This window comes from Arachis duranensis, chromosome 5 (assembly GCF_000817695.3).
Source record: "Arachis duranensis cultivar V14167 chromosome 5, aradu.V14167.gnm2.J7QH, whole genome shotgun sequence".
Taxonomy (NCBI): Eukaryota; Viridiplantae; Streptophyta; class Magnoliopsida; order Fabales; family Fabaceae; genus Arachis; species Arachis duranensis.
Window position 1 is genome coordinate 19,726,868 of NC_029776.3, and position 24,254 is coordinate 19,751,121.

A 24,254-nucleotide genomic window follows, 5' to 3' on the forward strand; every position below is an offset into this window, starting at 1 on the left:
GCGGGTCATCTCGCGTGCGACGATGGACTCCTTGATGGGTTGGAACTTGAAGGATTGGAGGTCGTAAGGGGGTGTGGCCATGGACATGGAGATTGTTTGGCTCTGCTGCTGTTGGGATTTGATGGGAGTGACTCTGGAAGTGGCGACCGGTGTGCCGTGGAAGGCGGAGGCCTTGATGAGGTTTGAGGAGAGGGCGGTGGTGGTGGCCATGGCTGCCATTGGAAGGGAATTAATTAATTAAGAATAGTGGTAAGAAGAAGACGACGATGGACACTGAGACGAAGGAGTGTTGGGAGCTGGTGGGGTTTATATGGAGAAATGGGAGTGGCGGTGGGGTCAGTGAATGAGTGAAATATCAAATATCTGAATGGAAAAATCTAGCAAGCAGTCTATGCTTTTTGATTTTTGAGTGATCAAGATAGAATTTGAACGGTTGGAAAGCTTCTATGTTTCCGTATCTGCTCTCCCTCTCTACTTTTTTCGGATATTTTCTTATGTTTTTCAAATCAAATTTCATCACTCTTAATTTCGATATTATGTTTCCTGTCTTGCGGATTTTCTTTTTATTTTTTTTTTGTGACAGGATTTTCTTTTTATTTGTGGAGTGTAAAATTATTTTGTATACTTGATTTTTAAAAAACTTTGTTGTTTGTAGGATTTTTTATTTTAATAAATAAAATAAATATAAAAATCACTGAAATAAATAATTTTAAAAATATTTACCAAAATAAATATCATTCTCTTATTTCGTTTAGACGATAAATGAGATAATTTTGCCCATTAAATAATACGGTTATTTAAATTATATTTTAAATTTTTTATTTATTCTCATGCAACAAATAAAATTTTTATGTATTCTCATATAACAAACAAAATTTCAAATTTTTAAACGAAATAATTAAATATAATTTTTGAAATTTTAAATTTATAAAATTTTGTTTGTTATATAGGAGTATATAAAAATTTATTTGTTACTTAAAATTGCAGTACATAAAAATTTGAAATATAATTTAAAAAAAATTTAATGGAGATGGATTGATTGGTTTAATGATTCTATTAATAGTTAATATAAAATAACCGTATTAATAGAATACTGAACAGTTTAAAAGTTTAACGGTGCACTTATAAATATGTTAACTTATAAATATATTAATGTATTTTCAAAGTAAACTTGTTAACATAATAAATAGATCGTCCATCTTCTCTCTTATTTAAAATAAATGGTTTATCTTTTTTATTATTTGAAATATTCTATTTTTAAGAATTTAATTAAATTAAAAATATTAATATTTTTATTATTTTTAAAAATTATATTAAATTATTTATAAATATATATATCTTATTTACACAATAACATCTGTATCGTTTACACTATAAACATACATGCAAAATTCATATCTGTGCAGCAATAAGGTTCCCACATAATAAAATCATTATTTATATCTTTATGCAGGGCAAGCTCCAAGCTATAGTGCATGTATACATCTGTATACTTAGTGATTAATTATAATTTTAATTAAGTTTAGTAACTAATTAGTAAGGCTCCTTATATTTATAAAATTCGAATATTCCACACACAATCCCTCTGCTTCCCCTTTGTTTTTTTTTTTTTCTAATTTTTGGCCGAATGGTTAAAGAACTGTATAGCTCCTTTTGGTATATTCTTAACTGTATATACTTTTCCATTCTTTTATTTTGGTTTTTTTTTCCACTCTTTGTTTGGAGACCCTGGCCCAACATGTGAAGCTAGTAGCCCATAAATATTATTACAAAAATGGATATCAACTATTAAAATCTCATGACAGCTGTGGGATTTGAACCCACGCCCTTTCGGACCAGAGCCTAAATCTGGCGCCTTAGACCACTCGGCCAAACTGTCAGATGACATAAAGTTTCCTACTTAAAAGAATTACCAAAATTTTTATCCTTTTAACCCACTTGGCAATACTCTTGTCCTTGCTTCTCATTTACACGCTTTGAATAACAAAGCCTTTCCACGGGAATCTCATATTCAAAATCAAACAATTAATACAAACTCACTATGAAAGGAAAGCATTGTAATTGCCTGGGTATTGGGTAATTGACAGTTGCATTACAGAGACTAGTACCTTATAGGCTTACACATGCTCGAGTAATTTTTATAGAAAGCATTCTCGTCAAGAGATCCTGCTTTATTATTAGTTTGTGAAAGATACCCAGCATGTTGTCACATGCATCCTCTCGTTTTGAACAAATGCTTATTCCCCATGCCATTTTCTGCATTTTTTTTTTATCGGGCCAGGTGTGTAGGCTGGTAGCATGTTGGTCATCCTTATTTTCGTTGATCAATAATCATTATCATAAACTAAAGTAGGTTTTGTTTCTCACTGCTTTAATTTCCCGTAATAACCGTTGTTTGATGGATTAATTATGCACCGGTTTGGGAAACAATATCCATTTAAAGTTAGTAGCAAATAGCGATTATAGATACGCAATATCTCTTTTGCTTTTGACTCCTATCAATAAAGCATATTGTTATTAACCAAGGCTTAAATATCGCAAAAGTAGATTGAGCGGGACTTTAATTTATAATGTTAGATAAAAACAAAATTTATTTGTATTTAACTTGTGAGTTGTGAATGCAAGAGTTATATTTTGAAGTGTTCTTAGATGATCATTGAAACGATGTTTCAGAATTCAAATGATATCTTATTAACTGCAACACGTTAGAATGGGTATTCTAATTCTAGTAGCAAGGTTAAGTTTGCAAGTAATAACTTTAGACTTACTTAGGACATCACGTTTCATTAGTGTTTGCGTGATCCATTTATAAATTAATTTTCCCTCTGCACCAATTTGCTATTACCTATTAGTATTTAGTATTAGTATATAACATGTTGAAGACCAAAGAAAGTGTGGTCACGTTCTTCCTCGTAATGAAAGGACCCACCTCTACATCCATGGTGGTGCTAGCCTAGAAAAACCACTGCAATGCAGCCTGGCCACTGGTCCCACATTCATTTTAAATTAGCTATTATTCCAGGTTGCATTATTGTATTTTCCACTGACCAATATGCCCTTGTCGGTTATCAATCTCCAGTTACTTAGTTACTCATATTGAGTAACATCAGTTTCTAAAAATTTTGTTTCTAATAATTCAGAGACTAATTGGTTCAGAATTAAAATTTGTTAGGAGATTAGGGTTTCAGTTTCAAACCTTGTTTTTAAATTATAAATAAATTCTCTTCAAATTACCCAAAGAAGGACATGGTATAGTGATAGAGAAGTTCTAGTTTTAACATATGGCATGGTAACGGTATGGGCAGTGGAGGGGTGAGGAAAATGCATGGAGGGGCAGTTTGGTACATTGAGCCCTGGGTCCAAAAAGAGGTGAGGAAGCATATGAGAATACATAATACATAATACATAATACATAATACATAATAATACAACTGGATGTGGCCGAAATCATGTTCATATTCTGATCATTAAATGAACATCCCCATCTCGGTTTGAGGGATCAAGCAAGCACGAACCTAAGCTCCATTCATTCTCCTGTGCGTCCAAAATACATGGTGAGAATGGAAGCAAAAGCTTCATCATCATTGGGCGTGATCCTTCTTCTCGTAGTCATAGCTGAAGCAGCTGTGTCCAAAGGATCCTTTGAAGATAATTTCAGCATAATGTGGTCTGAAGACCATTTTAGTACCTCCAAGGATGGGCAGATCTGGTATCTCTCACTTGACAAAGACACGGGTAATACCAAATGCTAATACTATTCAATGCTCTTATTCATTATTATTGTAACTTTGAAGCATTGGGTTTGAATTGGTAGGATGTGGATTTCAAACAAAGCAGCGATACAGATTCGGGTGGTTCAGTATGAAGCTGAAATTGGTGGCAGGTGACTCTGCTGGAGTTGTCACAGCTTACTATGTAAGTGTATGATGAAAGGAGGATAGATAATGTGTTATATTTATTATATGGTATGATATAATATGATTGGTGGCAGATGTGCTCGGAGAACGGGGCAGGGCCAGAAAGAGATGAGCTGGACTTTGAGTTCTTGGGGAACAGAACAGGGCAGCCGTTCTTGATTCAGACAAATGTATACAAGAATGGAACTGGAGGCCGTGAGATGAGGCACATGCTTTGGTTCGATCCAACTGAGGACTACCACACCTATTCGATTCTCTGGAACAACCACCAAATTGTGTAAGTTCATTCTTTGAGTATACAATACAAATTTCAATTGAGAAGAGGTCACTGAGGTTCAAAACGAATTGCAAAACAGGTTTTTCGTGGATAGAGTGCCCATAAGGGTGTTCAAGAACAATGGGAAGGAAAACAATTTCTTCCCGAATGAGAAGCCCATGTACTTGTTCTCGAGCATATGGAACGCAGATGACTGGGCCACAAGAGGAGGACTGGAGAAGACGAACTGGAAACTAGCACCCTTTGTGTCATCATACAAGGACTTCAGCGTCGACGGCTGCCAATGGAAAGATCCATATCCTGCATGTGTATCAACCACCACCGACAATTGGTGGGATCAATACTCTGCCTGGCACCTCTCCGATGATCAGAAGAAGGATTATGCTTGGGTTCGGAGGAACCTCGTCATCTATGACTACTGCAACGATTCTGAACGCTATCCAACCCTTCCAGAAGAGTGTTCTTTGAGCCCCTGGGATTAATTCCTTTTACACTTCCTTTTTTTGCGCGTAATGTATGTGCACCCACTTCGTATGCCATCGGCATTTAAGAGATTATATTCATTCATTCAGTTCGTTATCATAGCTGAATAAGAAAAATGCTAAATCTCTTTTCATCAGCTGGCTCCATAGTTAGAAATAAAGATTAGTCGCTAAATAAACAATTTCAACCCATTTCATTTGCTCAAGTCTGGAAACTAGAACCCGCTTTTTCACCTCTGAAACTAACATGCACCAGAGCACTGTTTGCACATGCAATACTGATTCATAACGCCTATTTTCTTAACATCAATTCTCTAACCCAATCATTGAGCATTGAGAAATGGTAAACTACGACTGTCTTAGCAATCAATCGAAGCATGCCTTCACATGGTTTTATGCAAGTAGTATGACAAAAAATTTAAAGAAAGAAGGGAACAGCAATGCAGCAATGCCTTTCCCAAAATCGATAGGCCTTGTCTTCCCTGAGACGTCAACCAAACCGATGCTCGGCTTATCTAATATCCTAAATGAATTTAAACATCCATAGCCATCAACCATCCATATTTAACATCATCATATGACCAAGTATAATTCAACAATCTACAGCAACAAAAGCCCTTTCGAGCCACAATTCAAATATACAAACACAAACTACATAATAGAATCAACACAGCATAAACCAAGGTACCAACTTTTATAAAGGTAAAACATACAGTGCAATTAAAAACAGTAGTATTTTTTTAATAACAATCAAAAGATAAATAACGAAATTTATTTAAAGGGCCACTGAGGACCCAGACCCATTCAACAAGTTCAGAAATTTAGAAACATAATATTGAGGAAAAACAAATTGCAATTCATCCACTTAAAATCCACCACGGAGACGAAGCACAAGGTGAAGAGTGGACTCCTTCTGAATATTGTAATCAGCAAGGGTCCTTCCATCTTCCAACTGCTTCCCGGCGAAGATCAACCTCTGCTGGTCCGGGGGAATCCCCTCCTTGTCCTGAATCTTGGCTTTGACATTGTCAATGGTGTCGGAGCTCTCCACCTCAAGGGTAATGGTCTTCCCAGTCAAAGTCTTAACAAAAATCTGCATGCCTCCCCTGAGACGGAGGACAAGATGAAGGGTGGACTCCTTCTGGATATTGTAGTCGGCCAAGGTGCGCCCATCTTCAAGCTGCTTTCCAGCAAAGATCAACCTCTGCTGGTCCGGGGGGATACCTTCCTTGTCTTGGATCTTAGCTTTGACATTATCAATGGTGTCAGAGCTCTCCACCTCAAGAGTGATAGTTTTCCCGGTGAGGGTCTTCACGAAAATCTGCATACCACCACGGAGACGCAAGACAAGATGGAGGGTAGACTCCTTTTGGATGTTGTAGTCTGCAAGAGTACGGCCATCCTCGAGCTGCTTACCGGCGAAGATCAATCTCTGCTGGTCCGGGGGAATGCCCTCCTTGTCTTGGATTTTGGCCTTCACATTATCGATTGTGTCAGAGCTCTCCACCTCAAGGGTAATTGTCTTTCCGGTAAGGGTCTTAACAAAGATCTGCATGCCACCACGTAGACGAAGTACAAGATGAAGGGTTGACTCCTTCTGGATGTTGTAGTCTGCCAAGGTGCGGCCGTCCTCAAGCTGCTTCCCGGCGAAGATCAACCTCTGCTGGTCCGGTGGAATACCCTCCTTATCCTGGATTTTAGCCTTGACGTTGTCAATGGTGTCGGAGCTTTCAACCTCGAGGGTGATGGTCTTGCCGGTGAGGGTCTTAACGAAGATCTGCATACCACCACGGAGACGGAGAACGAGGTGGAGGGTGGATTCCTTCTGGATGTTGTAGTCGGCCAAGGTGCGGCCGTCCTCGAGTTGCTTTCCGGCGAAGATCAGACGTTGCTGATCCGGTGGGATCCCTTCCTTATCTTGAATTTTTGCCTTGACGTTATCGATGGTGTCGGAACTCTCGACCTCGAGAGTGATGGTCTTTCCAGTGAGGGTCTTCACGAAGATTTGCATCTGCATCATCGTTAACAACAATTAAATAAGAAACTAGTTAAGGAAACATCCATTAAAATTCGCATCGTCATAAACAGATGAATCAGGATCAACAACGGATAAAAAAAAAAACCTATAACCAAAATTGGTACAATTGATCTCAGATTTTTTCAGAAAATTTACGATCCGAAACAAAGGCCTTCGATCTTTCAGAGAACAACTAAAAATTGCAGTATAAAAGCGTGATCAAAACCGATCAGATTTAACAATTAAATATCATAAATCATTGCAGTATAAACAGATCTAGAGAAAATTTCCGAGGAACGAGGCAACAAAAGACATAACATAACGAATCTAAAACCGATCATATTGGCGCTTAAGAAGAAATGCCAAAACCCTACAGATGTAACTAAAGGGAACCAGAATCAAAAGCAAAGAGAAAGAGGAGGAAGGTACCTTGAAGGATTTCGGACAAACAGAGAGAGAATGAAAATGAGAATTTGAGAATGAAAATGAGAATTGTGAAGAAACAATAGGGTCTGGACGTTCCTTTATAGCATAAAGAGGTGTCCGCCTTATTCACGCAACAGAAAGAGGGTGACCGATTACCTTATCAGTTTGTGACACGTGTACGGTTGAGGTGTCAATTGACACTATAGACACGGCAATGTTTGGCCAGACGTGAAGGGTTGGAAATTGGAAGGCGTTGGTTGGAGTTAAGGCACCTCAGACCTCCCCATCACAAACAAACAACAAGCCACGCAAACGCTCTTCTCGTATTGACCGCCACGGCGTTATTATCTTTTTTTTTGTGGTAATAGATGTTATTATTATCTTATTATTATAGGTGGATCCTTAACATAATACTTGGGCCCACACAAGTTGTAGTAATTGGCAAGTGGGCTGAGAAAGGGGTATACCAAATCAAAAATCAAAATAAAAAAATAGCAAGTGGGCTTTTATAGGTTTTATTATCACGGTGGGATCCACTGTCCATTAATCGGCAGCTGAGGCTGCAAAGAAAGATTCTATTTTTCATTTGGTGCATAATTCTTTTTACAAAATTAAAGATGTTGGCGTGTTGCTCTCTCTACTCTCTATATCTCTCTAGAGGATTATTAATCAGGAACACAAAACCGGCATTTAGTTTTCAAGCTTATCCACAATTGCACATTATTATCTATTATCTTTATTACAACAATGCTAGGGAACCAACTCTATATAAGCCAAGAATCAGCCAACTGGTAAATCAGAAGCACCGGTGACTTTAATCGGATGTTGCTAATGATAGGCATACGGATGTTTCTTTTTCTTGTAAATTGGATGGTTTTGGATATGATTTTTATGTTTTATGTGTTACGCATTAATAAAACATAATTAATTATATAGAACCAACTAATGAATGATCAAAAGATCTGTTCCGTGATTATCTCCTAACACTAACGTATCTTCCCTCATGTTTTGAACGTGGTCAACAATAATTTAACAAACAAATTAAATTATAAATTAATAAAACTAATTATAATTAATTATGTTGTTCCATTCTTGGCTGATTATTAGTTGGTTCCATATACTTTTCCATCTTATTATGATCTAACTTGGAAGAACGGATCGGATAATCAACTGGAAAGAACATTGAGTGAATCCACTTTGTTTCTTTTTTATTTTTAAAGTCGTTTATCACCAAAAAATAATTTGGAGGAAAAAATTGAGAAATACTATATTATAACTCGTGGTATTTCAGCATCTTATATTAACTTTAAAAAAAATTATTTAGAGTAAAAAAAATTGTGTAAATTATAAGTTTTTTTTTTCAAAGTTAAAAATAAAACTCAAACCAAAAATACTTAAATAAAAATAAAAAAAATATATCATTTGAATTATAATTCATTAATAAAAATTATAAACTTTTAATTCAATTGAATGATCAAAATAGAATATTTCAAATTTTACCAACTATTAAAAGGTACTATTAAATTGAAAATTTTCTCCCACAACTATCAAATTGGTAATGCGACTTAGCATTGACTAGTCAAAGTCAACAGAAATGTAAGTTTAATGTTCAATTTTTCACTGACTTATAATGTGAATAGAAATCACTCACATAAAGACACTTAAAAACGTATTTTTTTTAAAGATATTCTTTTAATAATTAAAATTTAATCTATATAATTGATCAAACTATATTATTTTTGTCAAAATTAGACGAAATAAATCGATTTAACCGAAAAATCGATAAACCAAATCTTGAACCAATTTAAATAATAGTTTTTATAAAAATGACTATAATACTCTTATTAAAAAAATGACTTAAAATATTTCTATTATATATTTTAAAAACTCTAAATCCTAATCTTTCTCTTCTCTCTATGCCATTATTGAATTAGAATTTAAATCATTTAGATCGATTCAAGATTTGATTTATCGATTTTTCAGTCAAATCAGTTTGTTTGGTCTAATTTTGACAAAAATAACACAATTTGATCAATTATATAAGTTAAATTTTAATTATTAAAAAATATCTTTAAAAAAATGTTTTAAGCATTTTTATGTAAGTGACTCCCGTGTGAACAAATTAAACTTGATAAATATTCACTCTTTTGTACCCCCGGGGAGAGAAACCCGAAGAGAGAAAGAGCTAAGGCGTTATTTTAGCTAAATCATAAATCATTAAGAATATTCCCCTGGCAACTCCCATCGATAAAGTTCCCACATAATTTTCTAGTACTTAGTTATCTAACCTTTGATCACTTTCAAGTAATTACAATTTAAAATTGTATTGAACCCTTTTTTTCTTTTAGGTGATAGATATTGAACAATAAACACTACTAATGAAAAGAGAGAAAAAATGAAAAATGAGAGACCTTTGTCATAGATAACTCAATGCTGGCATGGTGCTAAGGAGGAAAGTGAATGGTACTATGTACATTTAGAGCAGAGCAGCAACAGCAAGTAGCAAGCTCACGTGCGTGGCCAAACTTGGCCATATACATCTTTCTTACTATATCGCCGATCCCAGGACCAGGGAACATCTGCATGAGAGAACAATAATTAGAAGACATACATAACAACTTCTTTTTAACATGTGATGTGAGAAATACTGACCTTGTGAGGAATAAGGTTGGGGAGGGAGCTCGTAAGGAACAGGTAACGGAATGGTCAGTTGAGATGTTGAGTGTGTTTGCTCCCTTCTCAGCCCACTTAGGCTAACTAGTTTTGCTTTCTTCACTTCATATTTATCCTGTAATTCTTAAATGTCAGCATCGGAGTTCTTTTCCCTTCCTAGCACCAAACCATATCAAATAAGCTACCTCAGTTTGTGTAACATTACTGGTACATGAAAATCCACCACCACCCCTTTTAAGCATCGTTGGTAGAAAGAGCACTCCCAACTGAAATGAAACGAGATCAACTATACAAATATTCGGGATTCTTTCTTGTGTCTGACAAATGACAAGGATACGTACCTCGTATGAGCGAATCATGAACTGAGTGTTATTCTTCTGAAGAGTTCCCCAGGCAGCTTTGCTAAGATTTGCTGAAGTCAACAAGAACCAACTATTTGGGAAGAAGGGAGTTTCACAAGTAAGCACGACTTAGCACTGCAGTAAATGATATAAGCATCAACGTATTCAAACAAACAAAAGAGAAATTGAACCGCATAGAGTTGGTCCTGTGAAGCTCTTACGCTAGATTCTGACCACTGTAACGAGTGAAAGTCTTTATATGGGGCATAGCACGGCTGAAACATAGAAAAAGCACAAGAATAACTATTATAATTTGTGAGGCACAAATGTACATCTTCTCGAATAAAAAATTTAGGCATAGTCAGAATCAACAAGTTGGACTTTTTGTGGGGCTTTAAAAACTAGAGCCAAGAGGCTTGGGAGGACGGGGGTTTCTAAATAATACTTTCTATTGAGAAGGAAACAGATCATGCCACAAGCGGTAAAGCAAAATTTTCCATATATAATTGATCACGGTTTTCTTTACAAGGGTTGCAGAGGTAATTATTATAGTCTGAGAGAGTTACATCAATAGGTAAACATTTCAATTAAATTAGAAGGCTACAAGAGCTTTAATACAACAAAAACAACAAAAATTTCATTCCACCAGGTTGAGTCGGTTACAAGGATTAAATGGCAGTATAATGTTTGATCATGAGTCAGGTGTTTATATTAAAGAGCCATGGCCCTATAGTTTTTTCTAGGTCTCCTCCACCAGACCACCACTAGCTATTGAACCACTTCTGGTTGATCTTATTCTTATTGTGGGACCTCCTTGGGTATTCTCTACTTATGTTCATACCATTTAAAGCATGAATCCACTATCTCTACACAATAAGTGTTACTCCGTCTCGTCCTCTAGTGTCTCATTCCTAATCCTATCTTGTCTATGGCTTAGGATCTAAAGTTTAATGAAGAAGAAAAGTTAATATCAACTAGCCCAGGTGTAAATTGCATTGTATGATAAATTATATTTACCTTCGGCCAGTATGGTCTGCTTTCCATTTTGCCCAATACTTTTTGAGAAATGCTTTCTCCACATTTTTAAAAGGACTTGGAATTGCATTTCCAGCAGCATAGCCCTGAGAACAAACAAAAGGCAATGAAGCTGTCTGGAAAGAGCACTTAAAGATTCAATTATGAGACAAACTTAAAATCCACGCATTAAAAATTGAAAATAAAATAAAGCCCTCTGCATTAAAATTTGACTATATTTCAAATCAAATCAACTTGTCACATGACAAATACCCCTACTGAGGTGACAGATTTAGACAGAAAACGATACGGATTATTCTAAGAAACAAAAAGCAATAGTTTAGACAGTTTTAGGCAGTTAGGAATCGGATGAAACAGTTGTTTAGGCTTCCGAAAGTCTGTCTGGGATTTTAGAGTGAAGTTTAAGGGAGAGGAAAAAACACGCTCTAGAATCAATGTGACTCCTAGTCAATTGGACTCTTGATTCACTTGACCAAGAATTCCATTGAATAAATATATTTTCTCAATTATTCTCTGTTTATCTGTTCCACCAAACATTCTATAATAAAACCTTCAAATCACCATGAAAAGAAAATTTATATTTCAGAAAATATAGATTCAGCCTTAAAATTACAGCACCTCTAAAGAACATCTGACATCTTCTACAGTAGGCCAGATTATTTGAGGCTCCCCAAGACCAAGAGGTGTTTTATCTTCTGATAAACCAGCAGACATTGATGATGTCAACTCAGCCATCCATTTCTCATCTAGAGAACCAAGGGAGGAGAACTGCAGTAGATAAGGTTAAGAAAATCAAGAAAACTCTGAAATGTGAATATTAATACTGCAGTTTTCCAAACTCTAACAAAATGAGATATGCTAGATTGAGTGAAAGAAAATAGAATTTAATGCAGCCTACACCCTAATAGTACCTGATAAATGAGTGGAGATTTTTTAAAATCATCGTCAAAAGTACACTCTTGGAGCAAAGAACGCAGTTTCATATGTCCCCACTTTTTCATGCCAGCACCAGAATGATATCCAGGTACAGATGCAATTAACCTAACCTGAAAATGTACCAACATAAATCAGTGTACTTGACTATCTATTCAACTTTATGATATGAGATGATTAGTACTAAGTAATAACCTTTAAAGCTACATCAAATAAATTTAAGAAAAATGAATGGAAAACAAACCATTGCATCACTATAATCAAACTTCTTGAAGAAAGATGGACATATACTGAAGTTTCCAAGGGAAGGAAGCTTAACAGAGAATTCTGGCCACTGCAACACCAAATACATTGCGATACGCACATTATGGATGATATCAAAGAAACAACACTCATGACAATACCAAATTCATTAACAACATCGATGTTTTCTGCTAGTGAATATTTAACTTCCATAAGCCATATAAGTAGTCTGAAAAGCAACGAGTTTTCCAAATAAGCTAAGTTGAAAAACTCCAATGGCTACAGTGAAATTTCTAGAAGACAGTAAATGATAATAATTAATCAAAATCAAAGAGAATTTTTTGTTCTCTTTTTTCCAAAATATGAAGTAAAAATGGCATCGTGGATTTTTTGTAGAACAGAATATGATCAAATAAAATTTTTATCAAAATGTCAAGTAATTTCATGGAGCAACCAAGTGGTTCTTTAATTGCTATGAAATTTTAATTTTTCAGTAAAGGTATCAATTCTACTACATCAATTGATCAGGACAATTTTTCAGATGAGACTATCTTTCAGTAATAGCAGTATAATATAAATAAGTACCTTCAGCATACTGAGATATTCAACCAGGTCATTTTCAAATACAGATCCCTTGCTTAGACTGTTTTGATCTTTCCATGGAAAATCTTGCATCCACAAACCTTGGGTTTTATTATTCCAATCTACATATATTAAGTTCGCTGTATGCACAATCACCCTTATCCCATGAGGATATACAAGAAACATGGCCTTTGAATGATGTGTCCCAAATGAAATTGGCAATGGTGGTTTGTGCAGAATCCAGTTGGTAGGTTTACTTCTCTAAATCACAGACGAGCCAAGTTAATATCTCATTTAAACATTCTTACAGATTCATCTTACAAATGGGTAATATAATTTCGATCTGAGACAAACCTTCAAATAATCAACCCTCCCATCACTCTCGCCATGAATAACTAACACATGGGGGACTTTCAAAAGCGCAGGACATGCTACACAGAGAAAACATAGAAAGCGAGAAACTTACAAAAATGAGATTAACGTGAAACCACTTCATTCAAAACGTACTCATGCGTTCACAAATTTTGGAATTCTGCTCCAGCCAATAGTGGTGCATAATAAAGAGATTATCATAAGTTAATAACTTAATATGCAAAATAAAATAATATAGTTTTCCTTCAAAAGGTATAAAAGAGACAGAGCATACCATGAGCTGAATCATTGGTGCCACACACGCTATAGACTATAAAGAGGCATGGAATTATATATATGCATGCAACGGAGAAAAGTGATGATACAGTTATTACTGGACAAAAAAGGACCAACCTCTCAATGTGTTAAATTTGGAGTGCAGTTTCAAGAACAAATGAAAGTCAGACAGCAAACAAGGCAAATTGGCAACACAAAGGGCAAGGAAAACACAAAGAGGTCCCGCAAATAACTCACCCGGAACCAACCAGTCAAGGTCTACCATGTAGTTGGAAAGGATGGCAACTAGAATATCCCCCTATCAATGGAAAGCATTGAAATTTATCAATAAGTAGTTCCAAATTTTTTGCCAGCTAACTATAATTATGTAATTGTGGTTCAATATATAGGTGTTTTCATGCACAAATACTCTTGAACCAGTGATTGAGAGTGTCAACACTGCCCTGCAGTAGTCAATTCATTATTTTATTACCTGAATAACATCATCTATTGCAACACAAGAAGTATTTGCCCAAGGTGGTAGCTGCTGCACACGCAAAAGTCGAAAAGTGGAAGGTATTTTTTCAGAAGGGATATGGAAATTGCGAATAGCCTCTGCATTACTGTGTTCACCGGATTGAGAATGACCAGGCTTGCGTGCCGCTGCATTTCTTCCTTGCTCCTGACTGCAAGTCCCGTTCCCATCCTGAAAATCCACTCAACATAAAAGGAATTATTTCAACATCCCTAAAAAGAGAAAACTGATCGATTACTAGTTAATGGAAATCAATATTCTTATATGATCATGAAGAAAGTAGTGAAAACCTGCGAAAGGCTGTGGGAAGCTTCCTTGTTTGTGGTGCCAGTGCCAGCTGAAGGTGTATTATCAGTTTTGGTGGCACCCGAAACTTCATATTTGAAAAGATGGTGTCCGGGAATGAGCTCAAGTATATCACCATCAGAAATGGCAGCTTTCTCCTGAGAATTGAGCTTCCTTCTTTTGTTCCCGGAGTTAACAACGACTGGATTCGTACCCTCCTGCGTCAGCAACACGAACATGAAAAAAAAATGACGAATCCATGAAAGAAAAGTTAGTAGGAATAAGGAATACCACAAGCAGATGAGCAGATCCGTCGGAAGAAGCAGTTAAAGTGATGTGGTTACGGCTAAGCCTCTTGTCGGGAAGAGGAAGAGGAATGTTGGCGCGGCCAATGAGGTTAGTGCCATGGGAGATGGGTAACTTGGGAACTGAAGGGTTTTCCTCCAAATTATGATTCAGGGGAACCAAGTATCCAACCTCAGTCTTAGGGTGAGAAAGAGACATCAACGAAGCTGGCAACAGCATTTGGCCGATAAACCCTCAATCACTCAATAGACTTAGTATTGGCAGTGCAGGGCCGTCGTTGATCCCAACCCAGAACGCCTCGTCGTTCCTGTAAAACACTTTTTTGTAATCAAAAAACATTTTAAAAGTTTGAATTTCAAAGAGAAGATTTATATAATAATAAAATTCAAAATCTTATAATTGTACGTAATAATTTATCTATATTTTATCGTTATTATTCACAAATTTGAATTCAAATATTAAAATTTATAAATTTTTTTTATTGTTTCAAGTTACAACACTCACAAAGTTAGCGGGTGAGGCGAGCAGCTACAACACAACAACATCCAAATCAAAACAAAACAACATTCCCAAAATAAATTAAACAAACTAATTCAAACTAAGCCATAACAAAACCACCGAAAAGAGAGATGGCATGTAGCCTCATCAATAACACATCATCGTATATACTAGCGTAATCACATATGCAGTTACACGAAATCTATTGTCAAAATTTTTAAATAAAAAATATTAAAATATAACTAAAATATCTTAAATAAAATTATATATTATATTAATATTCAGATAATAAAAAAACTATCACATTAGATGTATAATAATAATTCATAAAATTACATGTTTTTCTAACTATCAAGTGATAGTGATAAAATTTATCATAATGAATGATTTTTAGAGGCCAGCATATAATTTTACAAGAATTAAGACAAAAAATATTTATATGTATACCAAAGATTTTTTCAACCATTTCATTCACTCAAAAACAAAAACTGATTAAAAAAAAAATTTTTAACCCTTAATAAATTTGTCAAAAAATAACAACCATTAAATGCATGAAGTCAACATACTTTTTAATCAGATACAAACAATCAAATAAAAAAACGTCTTAAGCATTCTAATTTATATATGTTTTATTTTTTTGTTCATGTAATATATATTCTTTTATGTTGATTTTCTTAACCACAATGGCTCTTTAAATCTGTTGATAGTATAGACAAAAAAAAAACAAAAAAAATAAAGTAAATATGGCCAAGCTTATAACTGTGTTTTTTTTTTATTAAAATAAACAATAAGAACTCAAATTAATCTTTAATTGTATAAAAAATTTAAAAATTTTAAATATTACATAATATTAAGTTTATATTTATTTTTATTTTAAATACTTGTATTTTAAATTTCTTGATAAAATATCTATTTAAGTTTATGTTTATTTTTTCTTCATGCATAATAGGAAGAATGAGTTTTTATTAATACTTAAGTAAAAAGAAAAAGTAAGTTCTAAAATTAAAAAATATGATAGGAATACTTCAAAAATAAATTACTATTTAGATTGTGATGTTAATAAAAAAACAATAAAATTTTTTTATGATACGGATTTCATAGTTTTGTTTTATATTATTAATTTATTGATTGATTTAATAAAAAAAAATCATTTCTTATTAGTATTTGTAAATATCTTCCATATTTTAATGAAAGGGGATGTTCCTATAAAGTTGTAGAAAACGTCTTTTTTTTAAAGATATTTTGTAATAATCAAAATTTAACACATATAATTACTTAAATTATGTTATTTTTGTCAAAATTAAGTCAGACAAATTAATTTAACTGAAAAATAGTGAATCAAATTTTGAATTTGTCTAAATTAATATTATTCTTTATAAGAAGAGCAACAACTGTCAATTTTTTATTAAAAAAATATTAATTTAAATTAGTTTAAAATTTAATTCATTATTTTTTTGATCAAATTAATTAATTTGATCTAATTTTAATAAAAATAATATAATTTAATTAATTATATATTAAATTTTAATTTTTTAAAAAAATATCTTTAAAAAAACATTTTTAATATTTTTATCTAAATAACTCCCGAAAACTACAAATAAATAACAACAACAAAATAGAGAGCGGATGGAATGCAAGACTCATTTAGCAAGACTGCAATTTGAATGAAGATACTCGATATATGAATAGAGGTGCCCACGTATATATTTCGTAGGCCCACTAATAAAAATCTTTTGGATCTAATAAAGCTGCCCCAAACCCAAATCCAAATCCCCAAATTCTTCATGAACATCATATATTATATCCTTTTTTCTCACTTAGAAATGAACTTTTACAATATCAATTCTCCTATTATTTATACATAGAAAATGCAATGCACTATTTCCAAAGTAAAAAGTGTTTTATTTCATATCAAATTTCAATGACCGTAAAAGTAATGTACTAAGTAAGTAATTTCCATGACAAGTTGATTTTACAATTTTTTTTTTTTTACATTGTTATCTGAAATTTCTTTAGGTAATTTATTAATGAGACACCGTTTTTGAAATATTACTATGTTTTTTTCCCTTAATTCATAATCTAACATTGAAATATGTATGAACTTGGCTAAAGTCTTTACTTTAAAATTCTGAATCAATCCCTAATTTGAGTAAATCTATTTGTACGATTGCAACAATAATTTAGAAATAAATAACAATAATGGGACTGCAATGCAGATACTGGAAATGTCAATAAAGCACAAAAATTTAGTTCCAATACGTCCAATAACAAATAATGAGTTAACTTACCAGCATATAGAACAAGTCAAGTCGATATCAATTTTGATGAGCTAAATCTTAGAGTGGTCCTTAAAGTTATATTCGTGTTTTATAGTAGTTTTTAAATTTAATAGTTACTCAAAATAGTACCTGAAGTTACACTTCGGGACCCAGTATTATCCTTCCGGTATATTTCCTCCAGCTGGCGTGATCGGAAAGCTGATGTGGCTAAGTTGGTGACACCTGGGCAACGCTAACGGCTAGCTGAGGTGGATGAACGAATTTATTGGCTCAATTTGGTCCCTAATTCGAAGTTTAAAATCCCTAATTCCCAAATCTGAAGATCAATCTCCAGTGCCCTTCTCTTTTCTTTTGGTCTCTTCAGTTGGTTTCTCTTCACCATCTTGATACCCAAACGGCAATGGCTAGCGCAAGCAACGCTGCTGGGAGCTCGAACAACCCACGATCGTTTGGAATCATCATGAGAAGAATGAACAGAAACAGAGACTCGCGTTTGCCAGAATGGTGTAGATGCGGTTTGAGACCAGTGTTGCGATGGTCAACGACGGATTCTAATATAGGAAAACCGTTCGTGGGTTGCCCAAATTACAATGTAAGCGGTTGTTGTTGTTGTTGTTTGCTGTAATTTTGGATATAAATTTGGTTGATTCTTTTACCTTGGTGCAGACTGTAGGCAAGAAGTGGTGTGATTTGTTTCTGTGGATTGATAAAATTCTTGAAGAAGATGTGATCACATGTGATGGTAGAGCAAGCCCTTCAATTGACAATGAAGAATGGAAGCTGAAGTTTCCTTGGAAATTTGGAAGATTAGAGTCTGAAGTTAGGGTTCTATTTATGCTGTTGGTTACAGTAGCTGTTCTTGTCTTAAAGTTAGATAGGCAGTTTGGCCAATTGTATTTGGGAAGAAACAAATGACTTATTCATGTTCTTGCTGTAGTTGTACCTGTTAGTTTGTTTGAAAGAAATGAAAATTAAGTGATTGAGACTAGTGTGCTTGCATATTTTGGAAATTGGAGAAACAAGATGAACTACCAATTTATTCATCCAAAATATAATTGTTGTCAATAAAATAGGAATTGACAGTGTTTGGAATGCATCTTAATTGCATATGAGAGTACAAAATAAAACCAAAAATCTGACATAGATCTCTTCAAGAAAGTCATAATTCATATTTCATATTGTAGTGATTACATCCAAAATAAGGCATTATAAAGCCAAAACAATAGTCACCAACTATATCAGAGTTTTCAAAACATAAGTGTCATAAGTTTTCAATCTTCAACACTGGAATTGTAAGTAAGAAAGCATACACAGTAGATTACTTCAGCCAAATGATGATTTGATTTTTGACGGCTTAGAAATTCACTAATGAATTCTCGTTGCAAGTATAGTTTCTAAACCAACAATAATCCTTTCATACAAAAGATTGTTTGTCACAAGTAACAAACCCCTAAAATTAATAACCGAAGTATTCAAACCTCGGGTCGTTCTCCCTAGGAATTGTAATGAAGCGTCTTGTTATTGGTTGTGAGTTATATTTGGGGTTTTTAAGATTTTAGACAAGAAACATAAATGGCAAAGAAAATAAACTAACAACTAACAAAGCTCTTGGCAAGATATGAGTACTAGAAGTCCTTTCCTAGTTATCCTTCTCAATTGTGATGAGAATTGTTCATTGCTACCACTTAGTTAACCCTTACTAAATAAAGGAAAGTCAAGTGGATGAATTGACTTGAGCCACAAGTCCTAGCCAACTCCCAAGGAAAGACTAGCTTTAGTGCACTCCAAACCAATGAGCAATCTCTCCAATTATCAATCAACAAAGGAATTAGATAACTCAAGTGTCACTAATTACTCTACCTAGGCCAAGAGGAACAAAATCTATACTATATCTAGAAGAGGTATTTCAACAAACACATAAAAGGCAATAAAAGTAAACAACATAAATTGCAAGAATTAAAGAGAGATCTAACTACAAAGGCAAGAGATCAACAATAGAAAAGCAAAGAAGAACAATTATTATCAATTACCTCTTATTGAATTGAAAGAAAATGGAAGGAACAATAGTAGATCTACAACAAAGTATAAGAACAACATAAAGGAAATTACAACAAAAGAATAGAAGAAGATGAATGTAGCAACAAAGAATTGAGAAGATAGAAGTAGAAGAAGATGTATTAAAATCTAGATCTAAGAACTAAACCTAATCCTAATCCTAATCCTAGAGAGAAGTGAGAGCTTCTCTCTCTAGAAACTACTTCTAAACTAATCCTAATGTGTGGAAATGAACTAATGGTAACTAACTTCTAAAGTATGAGAGTCTCCCCATTCCCTCTTCAATCCTTGGCTTAAATAGCATCAGAAATGAATTAGATTGGGCCCACAAGACTTCTAAAATCGCTGGCCACGTTTTGCTTTAAGTGAACCAGGTGGCAGCAACGGCGTGTGCACGTACTATGCGCGTGTGCGCCACCATACGTGTAGCAACTATGGCAAATCTTATATCGTTGCGAAGCCCCAGATGTTAGCTTTCCAACCCAACTGAAACCGCATCATTTGGACCTCTTTAGCTCAAGTTATGGTCGTTTAAGTGCGAAGAGGTCGGCTTGACAGCTTTCCGGTTCTTTCATTTCTTCATGAGTTCTCCAACTTTTCATGCTTCTTTCTTCATTTCCTTGATCCAATCTTTGCCTCCTAAACCTTAAATCACTTAACAAACATATCAAGGCATCTAATGGAATCAAGGAGAATTAGATTTAGCTATTTTAAGTCCTAAAAAGCATGTTTTCACTCTTAAGCACAATTAAGGGAGAAGTTATAAAACCATGCTATTTCATTGAATAAATGTGGGTAAAAGGTCATAAAATCCCTTAAATCAAGCACAAGATAAACCCTACAAATGGGGTTTATTACCAAACAGACAAATAAAGACACCATACTGTTCCTAAATATACTAAACTAAGTCAGTAATTCTTGGTTCTGGGTGGCTTGAATCCAGGATTAGGCATAAATCGCATTGTGGTTGCTGGTAGATTCCTTGCTGTTTCAGTGCTTGTAGGCTGACTGCTTGTGGGGAGAGTGCTTGCATATGGAGTACTTGCAGATGGAGCAGAAAGAGTGCTTACAGATGGGGTGCTGGTTAGTTGGGTGGTAACAGTGGATATGGACAACTTTCTCTTCAAAGGCAGTTTGGGGGGCCGAACAAGAGGTGGTTGCACCTATGTATGAAACACCAAAAATTTAATGTGACTAACCAAAATTAAAAGAGTGGAATATACATGTATATATATAGGTACGTAATATTACTAACCTGTTATGAGTCATCAGTTTCTGACAAAATAGGCTGACTAAGATCAAGCTGAATCTCGACCTGATCTTGTGACACAGCTTGGACATCACCACCATTTACAGCAGCAGTTGGAGCAGAATTGTTGACCTCACCTCCATTAGCATCAGTAGCAGCTGCTTCTTTGTCAACGGCCCTCTTATGATAGTTTCTCTTTGTGTGACCTGATTCACCACAATAGCGACAATGTCCTTTTTTTATAAACTCTTTTATGGAGGTCTTTTGCTTCTTGCCTCTACTTGGCTCCTCGTCAGCATCCTTTCTTCTTTTCTTCTTAACTGGCCCTGGCTTCTTCTTGAACTTTGGTGCTTAAGGTCTATTATGTGATGATTTCTCCCACAGTGCCTGGCCAGGAATTGGATTTATATAGAAGGCATAAGTGTTGTTGTATGCTTCCATAGTCAACCAGTTATGACAGAATTCATCTGGCCTTTTACCAGCCCTAGCCAAAGCGGCACATGCATGCACACATGGCATCCCTAGGAAATGAAAAATAAAAAAAGTAAAAAATAAAAAATTATGCATACATGAATTCATCATAGCCATACATAAACAAAATTCCAACTGCCAATGGTAAATAAAAAAATTAAAAAATATGCATAAAAAAATCATACCACTTAGTTGCCAAAAATCACAGGTGCATAATCTCTTGCCTAAGTCCACAGCCATATTTGTTGCTCACCCATGAACTTCAAATATTTCATAATCTGCATCACCAGACCACATGGGAACCCATTTTTTTTATTCTTTTCTTATCTTTTCCAACCTACTTCTCTGTATTGGAGGTAGAATCCCCTCATTATTCCTCAACTTCACCTTGTTTCTGGATATATATTTCATGGCACCTCACATGCATTATTACAGATGTTGTCCATTTTAGGTGCACTGCTGAAGAATGCCCTGCTCCATGAATTCTTTGGCCATTTGCATAGATAGGTCCAAGTATCCTTATTTAGCTTTTCCAATTTTTTTATCCCTTCAACAAATCCCTCTTAAGTCGTAGATCTTGCACACTCCCATTATTCAATTTATACTACTATTATTTACAACTCAGCAGGTATATCTAAGAATCACTACCATTATTCAAGATATCTAGCAATAAACAAGAACAATACCTTTTGCATGTCTGAAATAAAACACCAACCATGTTGTTTGTAATCACCCAAGTCTTGGTGTAGCAATTCCAGAAACCATCGCCAATTCTCTGTGTTTTCGATGGACACTATTGCATAAGCAATCACATAAATATGATTATTTGCATCTTGACCAATTGCAGAAAGGATTTGACCACCATGTTTTGTTTTTAGAAATGCTCCATCTAACCCTATAAGTAGTCTACAGCCAGCCTTGAACCCTCTTTTACATCCATCAAGGCAAATGTACATCCTATCAAAATTTGGATCTTCATCAGGATTGGGATGAGATCTAACACCAATACTAACAGTGGAGCCAGGATTAGTTTTCATCAATGTCAACCCGTAATCCCTAACCATACCATATTGGGCAGCAACATCTCCATAAACTATGCCTTAGCATCCCCTAGAGCCCTTGTCAGTGAAGACTTGTTGAGGTCCAAGTCGCACTTGCTCTTAAAGTACTGGGTAGCTTCACAATGTCTAAGATTGGGATATTTTCTTAATTTCCTAACCAGTTTGTAACCTAGCCACTTCCTGTTAGCTAGCCTGTTCTTAGTCTCTCTAGAACAAGTGTGATCGTCCATAAATGTCTTGATCTGCCAGCAGTTACCCTCACTGTCCTTGGAAGCATATACTACCTAGCCACAGTCCTCTACCTTACACACAGCCCTTATCCTTAAACTGTCATTCTTCTTCCACCAGATCCGCCATCCCTCCTGAATACAGTACTCACGAACAGCTTCCTTGAATTGTATCTTCGAATTAAATTTCATCCCAACCTCTAATTTCAGCTCACCAAACCTTCCTCCTTTCCTAAATACCGGAAACACCTCATCTGACTCAACATCCTCTAACTCATCCTCAGAGTTCAGTGGAGTCTTCATTTCCTCAGAGTTCCAAGACTCTCCACCATCAGATTCATCATAGGCTCCATCTTGAGCATCATAATATGCTCCCATTTCACCAACCTTAGGAATCGGGCCAAAGAAGAATTCATCATCTTCAGACCCTGAATCTGCACACACAAGACCGTCATCCTCAAGCATAAATGAACTCTTTTTATTAACTTCTTCATTATCAGTTGTAGTCCTCTTTTTAACACCACTCTTCTTTCCAACTGATCTCTTCACAACCACTTCTTCTTCCTCACTAGAGACATCATCACCAGCAGGCCTATACGGTTCGTCCTCTACACTGTCATAACTGTCATGGCTGTCTGAAGATTCTTCCTCACTAGACAAGCTAACAAACACAGTTTCAGGATCCTTTCCCTTACTAGATGCTCTTCCAAAAGTTCCAGTTGCAGCTGATCTTGTTAAAGGTCTCCTAGCATGTAATGCTGCATTTTTTACTTTTTGAGGGCCTTTCTTTAGTATGTCAGACCTCCTTAATTTTTGTGATGCTAATCTTGTTAGAGGTTTTGAAGTGGGCTGGGCCATTGACTTTGGTGGTGGGTTGGGCTTGGAACTAGTAGCAACTGTGGGTTTGGCCATTATTTTGGGTGGTGAGGTGGGTTTAACAGTGGGAGCAGCAGCAGTGGGTGCTGCCATTTTTTTAGGTGGTGATTTGGAGTAACTAACAGCAGATGCAGTAATGTGACTCTTATGCTTTGACCCTGAAATACCTTTACCAGTAGGCATATATGGAGGGATTGTTGTTGGAGTAGGAATTGTGGTGTTTATTAGTTCTGAGGTTGGAATTGGTGGTGATGTGGTGGAGATTGTATTGGCTGTGACATTGATGGGGGGTATGCATGTGGAATAGGGTCTGCTAGCACTATTAACTCCTTGCCTTTGGATGATGCTACTTTTATTTTCTCATCAAACACAGGTTCGGAGACCCCATGTTCATAATATACATGGACAATTCCCTTATTGGTCTGAGCAACATAACACATCTTCATGAGCTCTTTGTCATGTGTCAAAGCTCTAAGACCACTTTGCAATGGCCTATTAGGCACCAGCCACCAACAATGAGTCACATTCTCATACCCAAGTGTCTTATAGTAGTCTCAGACAAAAAATACATCCACTGTGTCTACGTCAAGTCTCGGCAATTCAGAAATCTGTCCACCACTGTAATTCACACTTCTATCACGCTCTGTGACGAATAACCCTCCATGGTGAAATATGATGGTAATCCAAGGATCTCCCATCTGCAATTTAAAAACAAAGTTTCATGATCAACCTCATCATCTTCAACCATATTAACAACTTGAAAACCACATTAACTGTAAATGCAGCAACGCATAACAGAAAAGAAATAGCTTTTCACCATGACAAACAACCCTTATACAGTCAACACTTTCATTAGCCT

General features: G+C 35.3%; 3 protein-coding genes and 1 non-coding gene across 5 annotated transcripts; 1 reads left to right on the top strand and 3 right to left on the bottom strand.

Moving 5' to 3' along the window:
• Positions 1 to 1,799: 1,799 nt before the first annotated feature.
• Positions 1,800 to 1,879, bottom strand: TRNAL-UAG (transfer RNA leucine (anticodon UAG)). The gene has a single exon. It is a non-coding gene; the product is annotated as a tRNA-Leu (tRNA).
• Positions 1,880 to 3,423: 1,544 nt separating this feature from the next.
• LOC107488648 (probable xyloglucan endotransglucosylase/hydrolase protein 8) lies at positions 3,424 to 4,882 on the top strand. Its single transcript, XM_016109403.3, has 4 exons — positions 3,424 to 3,735; positions 3,815 to 3,915; positions 3,992 to 4,194; positions 4,274 to 4,882. The coding sequence occupies exons 1-4, from the start codon at positions 3,552 to 3,554 to the stop codon at positions 4,674 to 4,676; spliced, it is 891 nt and encodes a 296-aa protein (XP_015964889.1). The 5' UTR covers positions 3,424 to 3,551; the 3' UTR covers positions 4,677 to 4,882.
• A 469-nt stretch (positions 4,883 to 5,351) lies between these two features.
• Positions 5,352 to 7,263, bottom strand: LOC107488647 (polyubiquitin). 2 transcript variants are annotated; one of them, XM_016109401.3, is made up of 2 exons: positions 7,123 to 7,263; positions 5,352 to 6,687 (listed from the first exon to the last, which is right to left on the bottom strand). In XM_016109401.3, the coding sequence occupies exon 2, from the start codon at positions 6,685 to 6,687 to the stop codon at positions 5,542 to 5,544; it is 1,146 nt and encodes a 381-aa protein (XP_015964887.1). In that variant the 5' UTR covers positions 7,123 to 7,263; the 3' UTR covers positions 5,352 to 5,541. The 2 variants fall into 2 exon arrangements, with proteins under 2 accessions (XP_015964887.1, XP_020998071.1); XM_021142412.2 differs by lacking the exon at positions 7,123 to 7,263 and having other exon boundaries at positions 5,352 to 6,696.
• A 2,072-nt stretch (positions 7,264 to 9,335) lies between these two features.
• On the bottom strand, positions 9,336 to 15,020 carry LOC107488646 (tyrosyl-DNA phosphodiesterase 1). Its single transcript, XM_016109400.3, has 15 exons — positions 14,665 to 15,020; positions 14,379 to 14,591; positions 14,047 to 14,259; positions 13,812 to 13,872; positions 13,281 to 13,357; positions 12,930 to 13,187; positions 12,346 to 12,435; positions 12,080 to 12,214; positions 11,787 to 11,936; positions 11,151 to 11,254; positions 10,355 to 10,408; positions 10,134 to 10,224; positions 9,978 to 10,058; positions 9,772 to 9,907; positions 9,336 to 9,698 (listed from the first exon to the last, which is right to left on the bottom strand). Exons 1-15 carry the CDS (start codon positions 14,896 to 14,898, stop codon positions 9,628 to 9,630), a joined length of 1,968 nt encoding a protein of 655 aa, XP_015964886.1. The 5' UTR covers positions 14,899 to 15,020; the 3' UTR covers positions 9,336 to 9,627.
• Between the last annotated feature and the right edge of the window lie 9,234 nt (positions 15,021 to 24,254).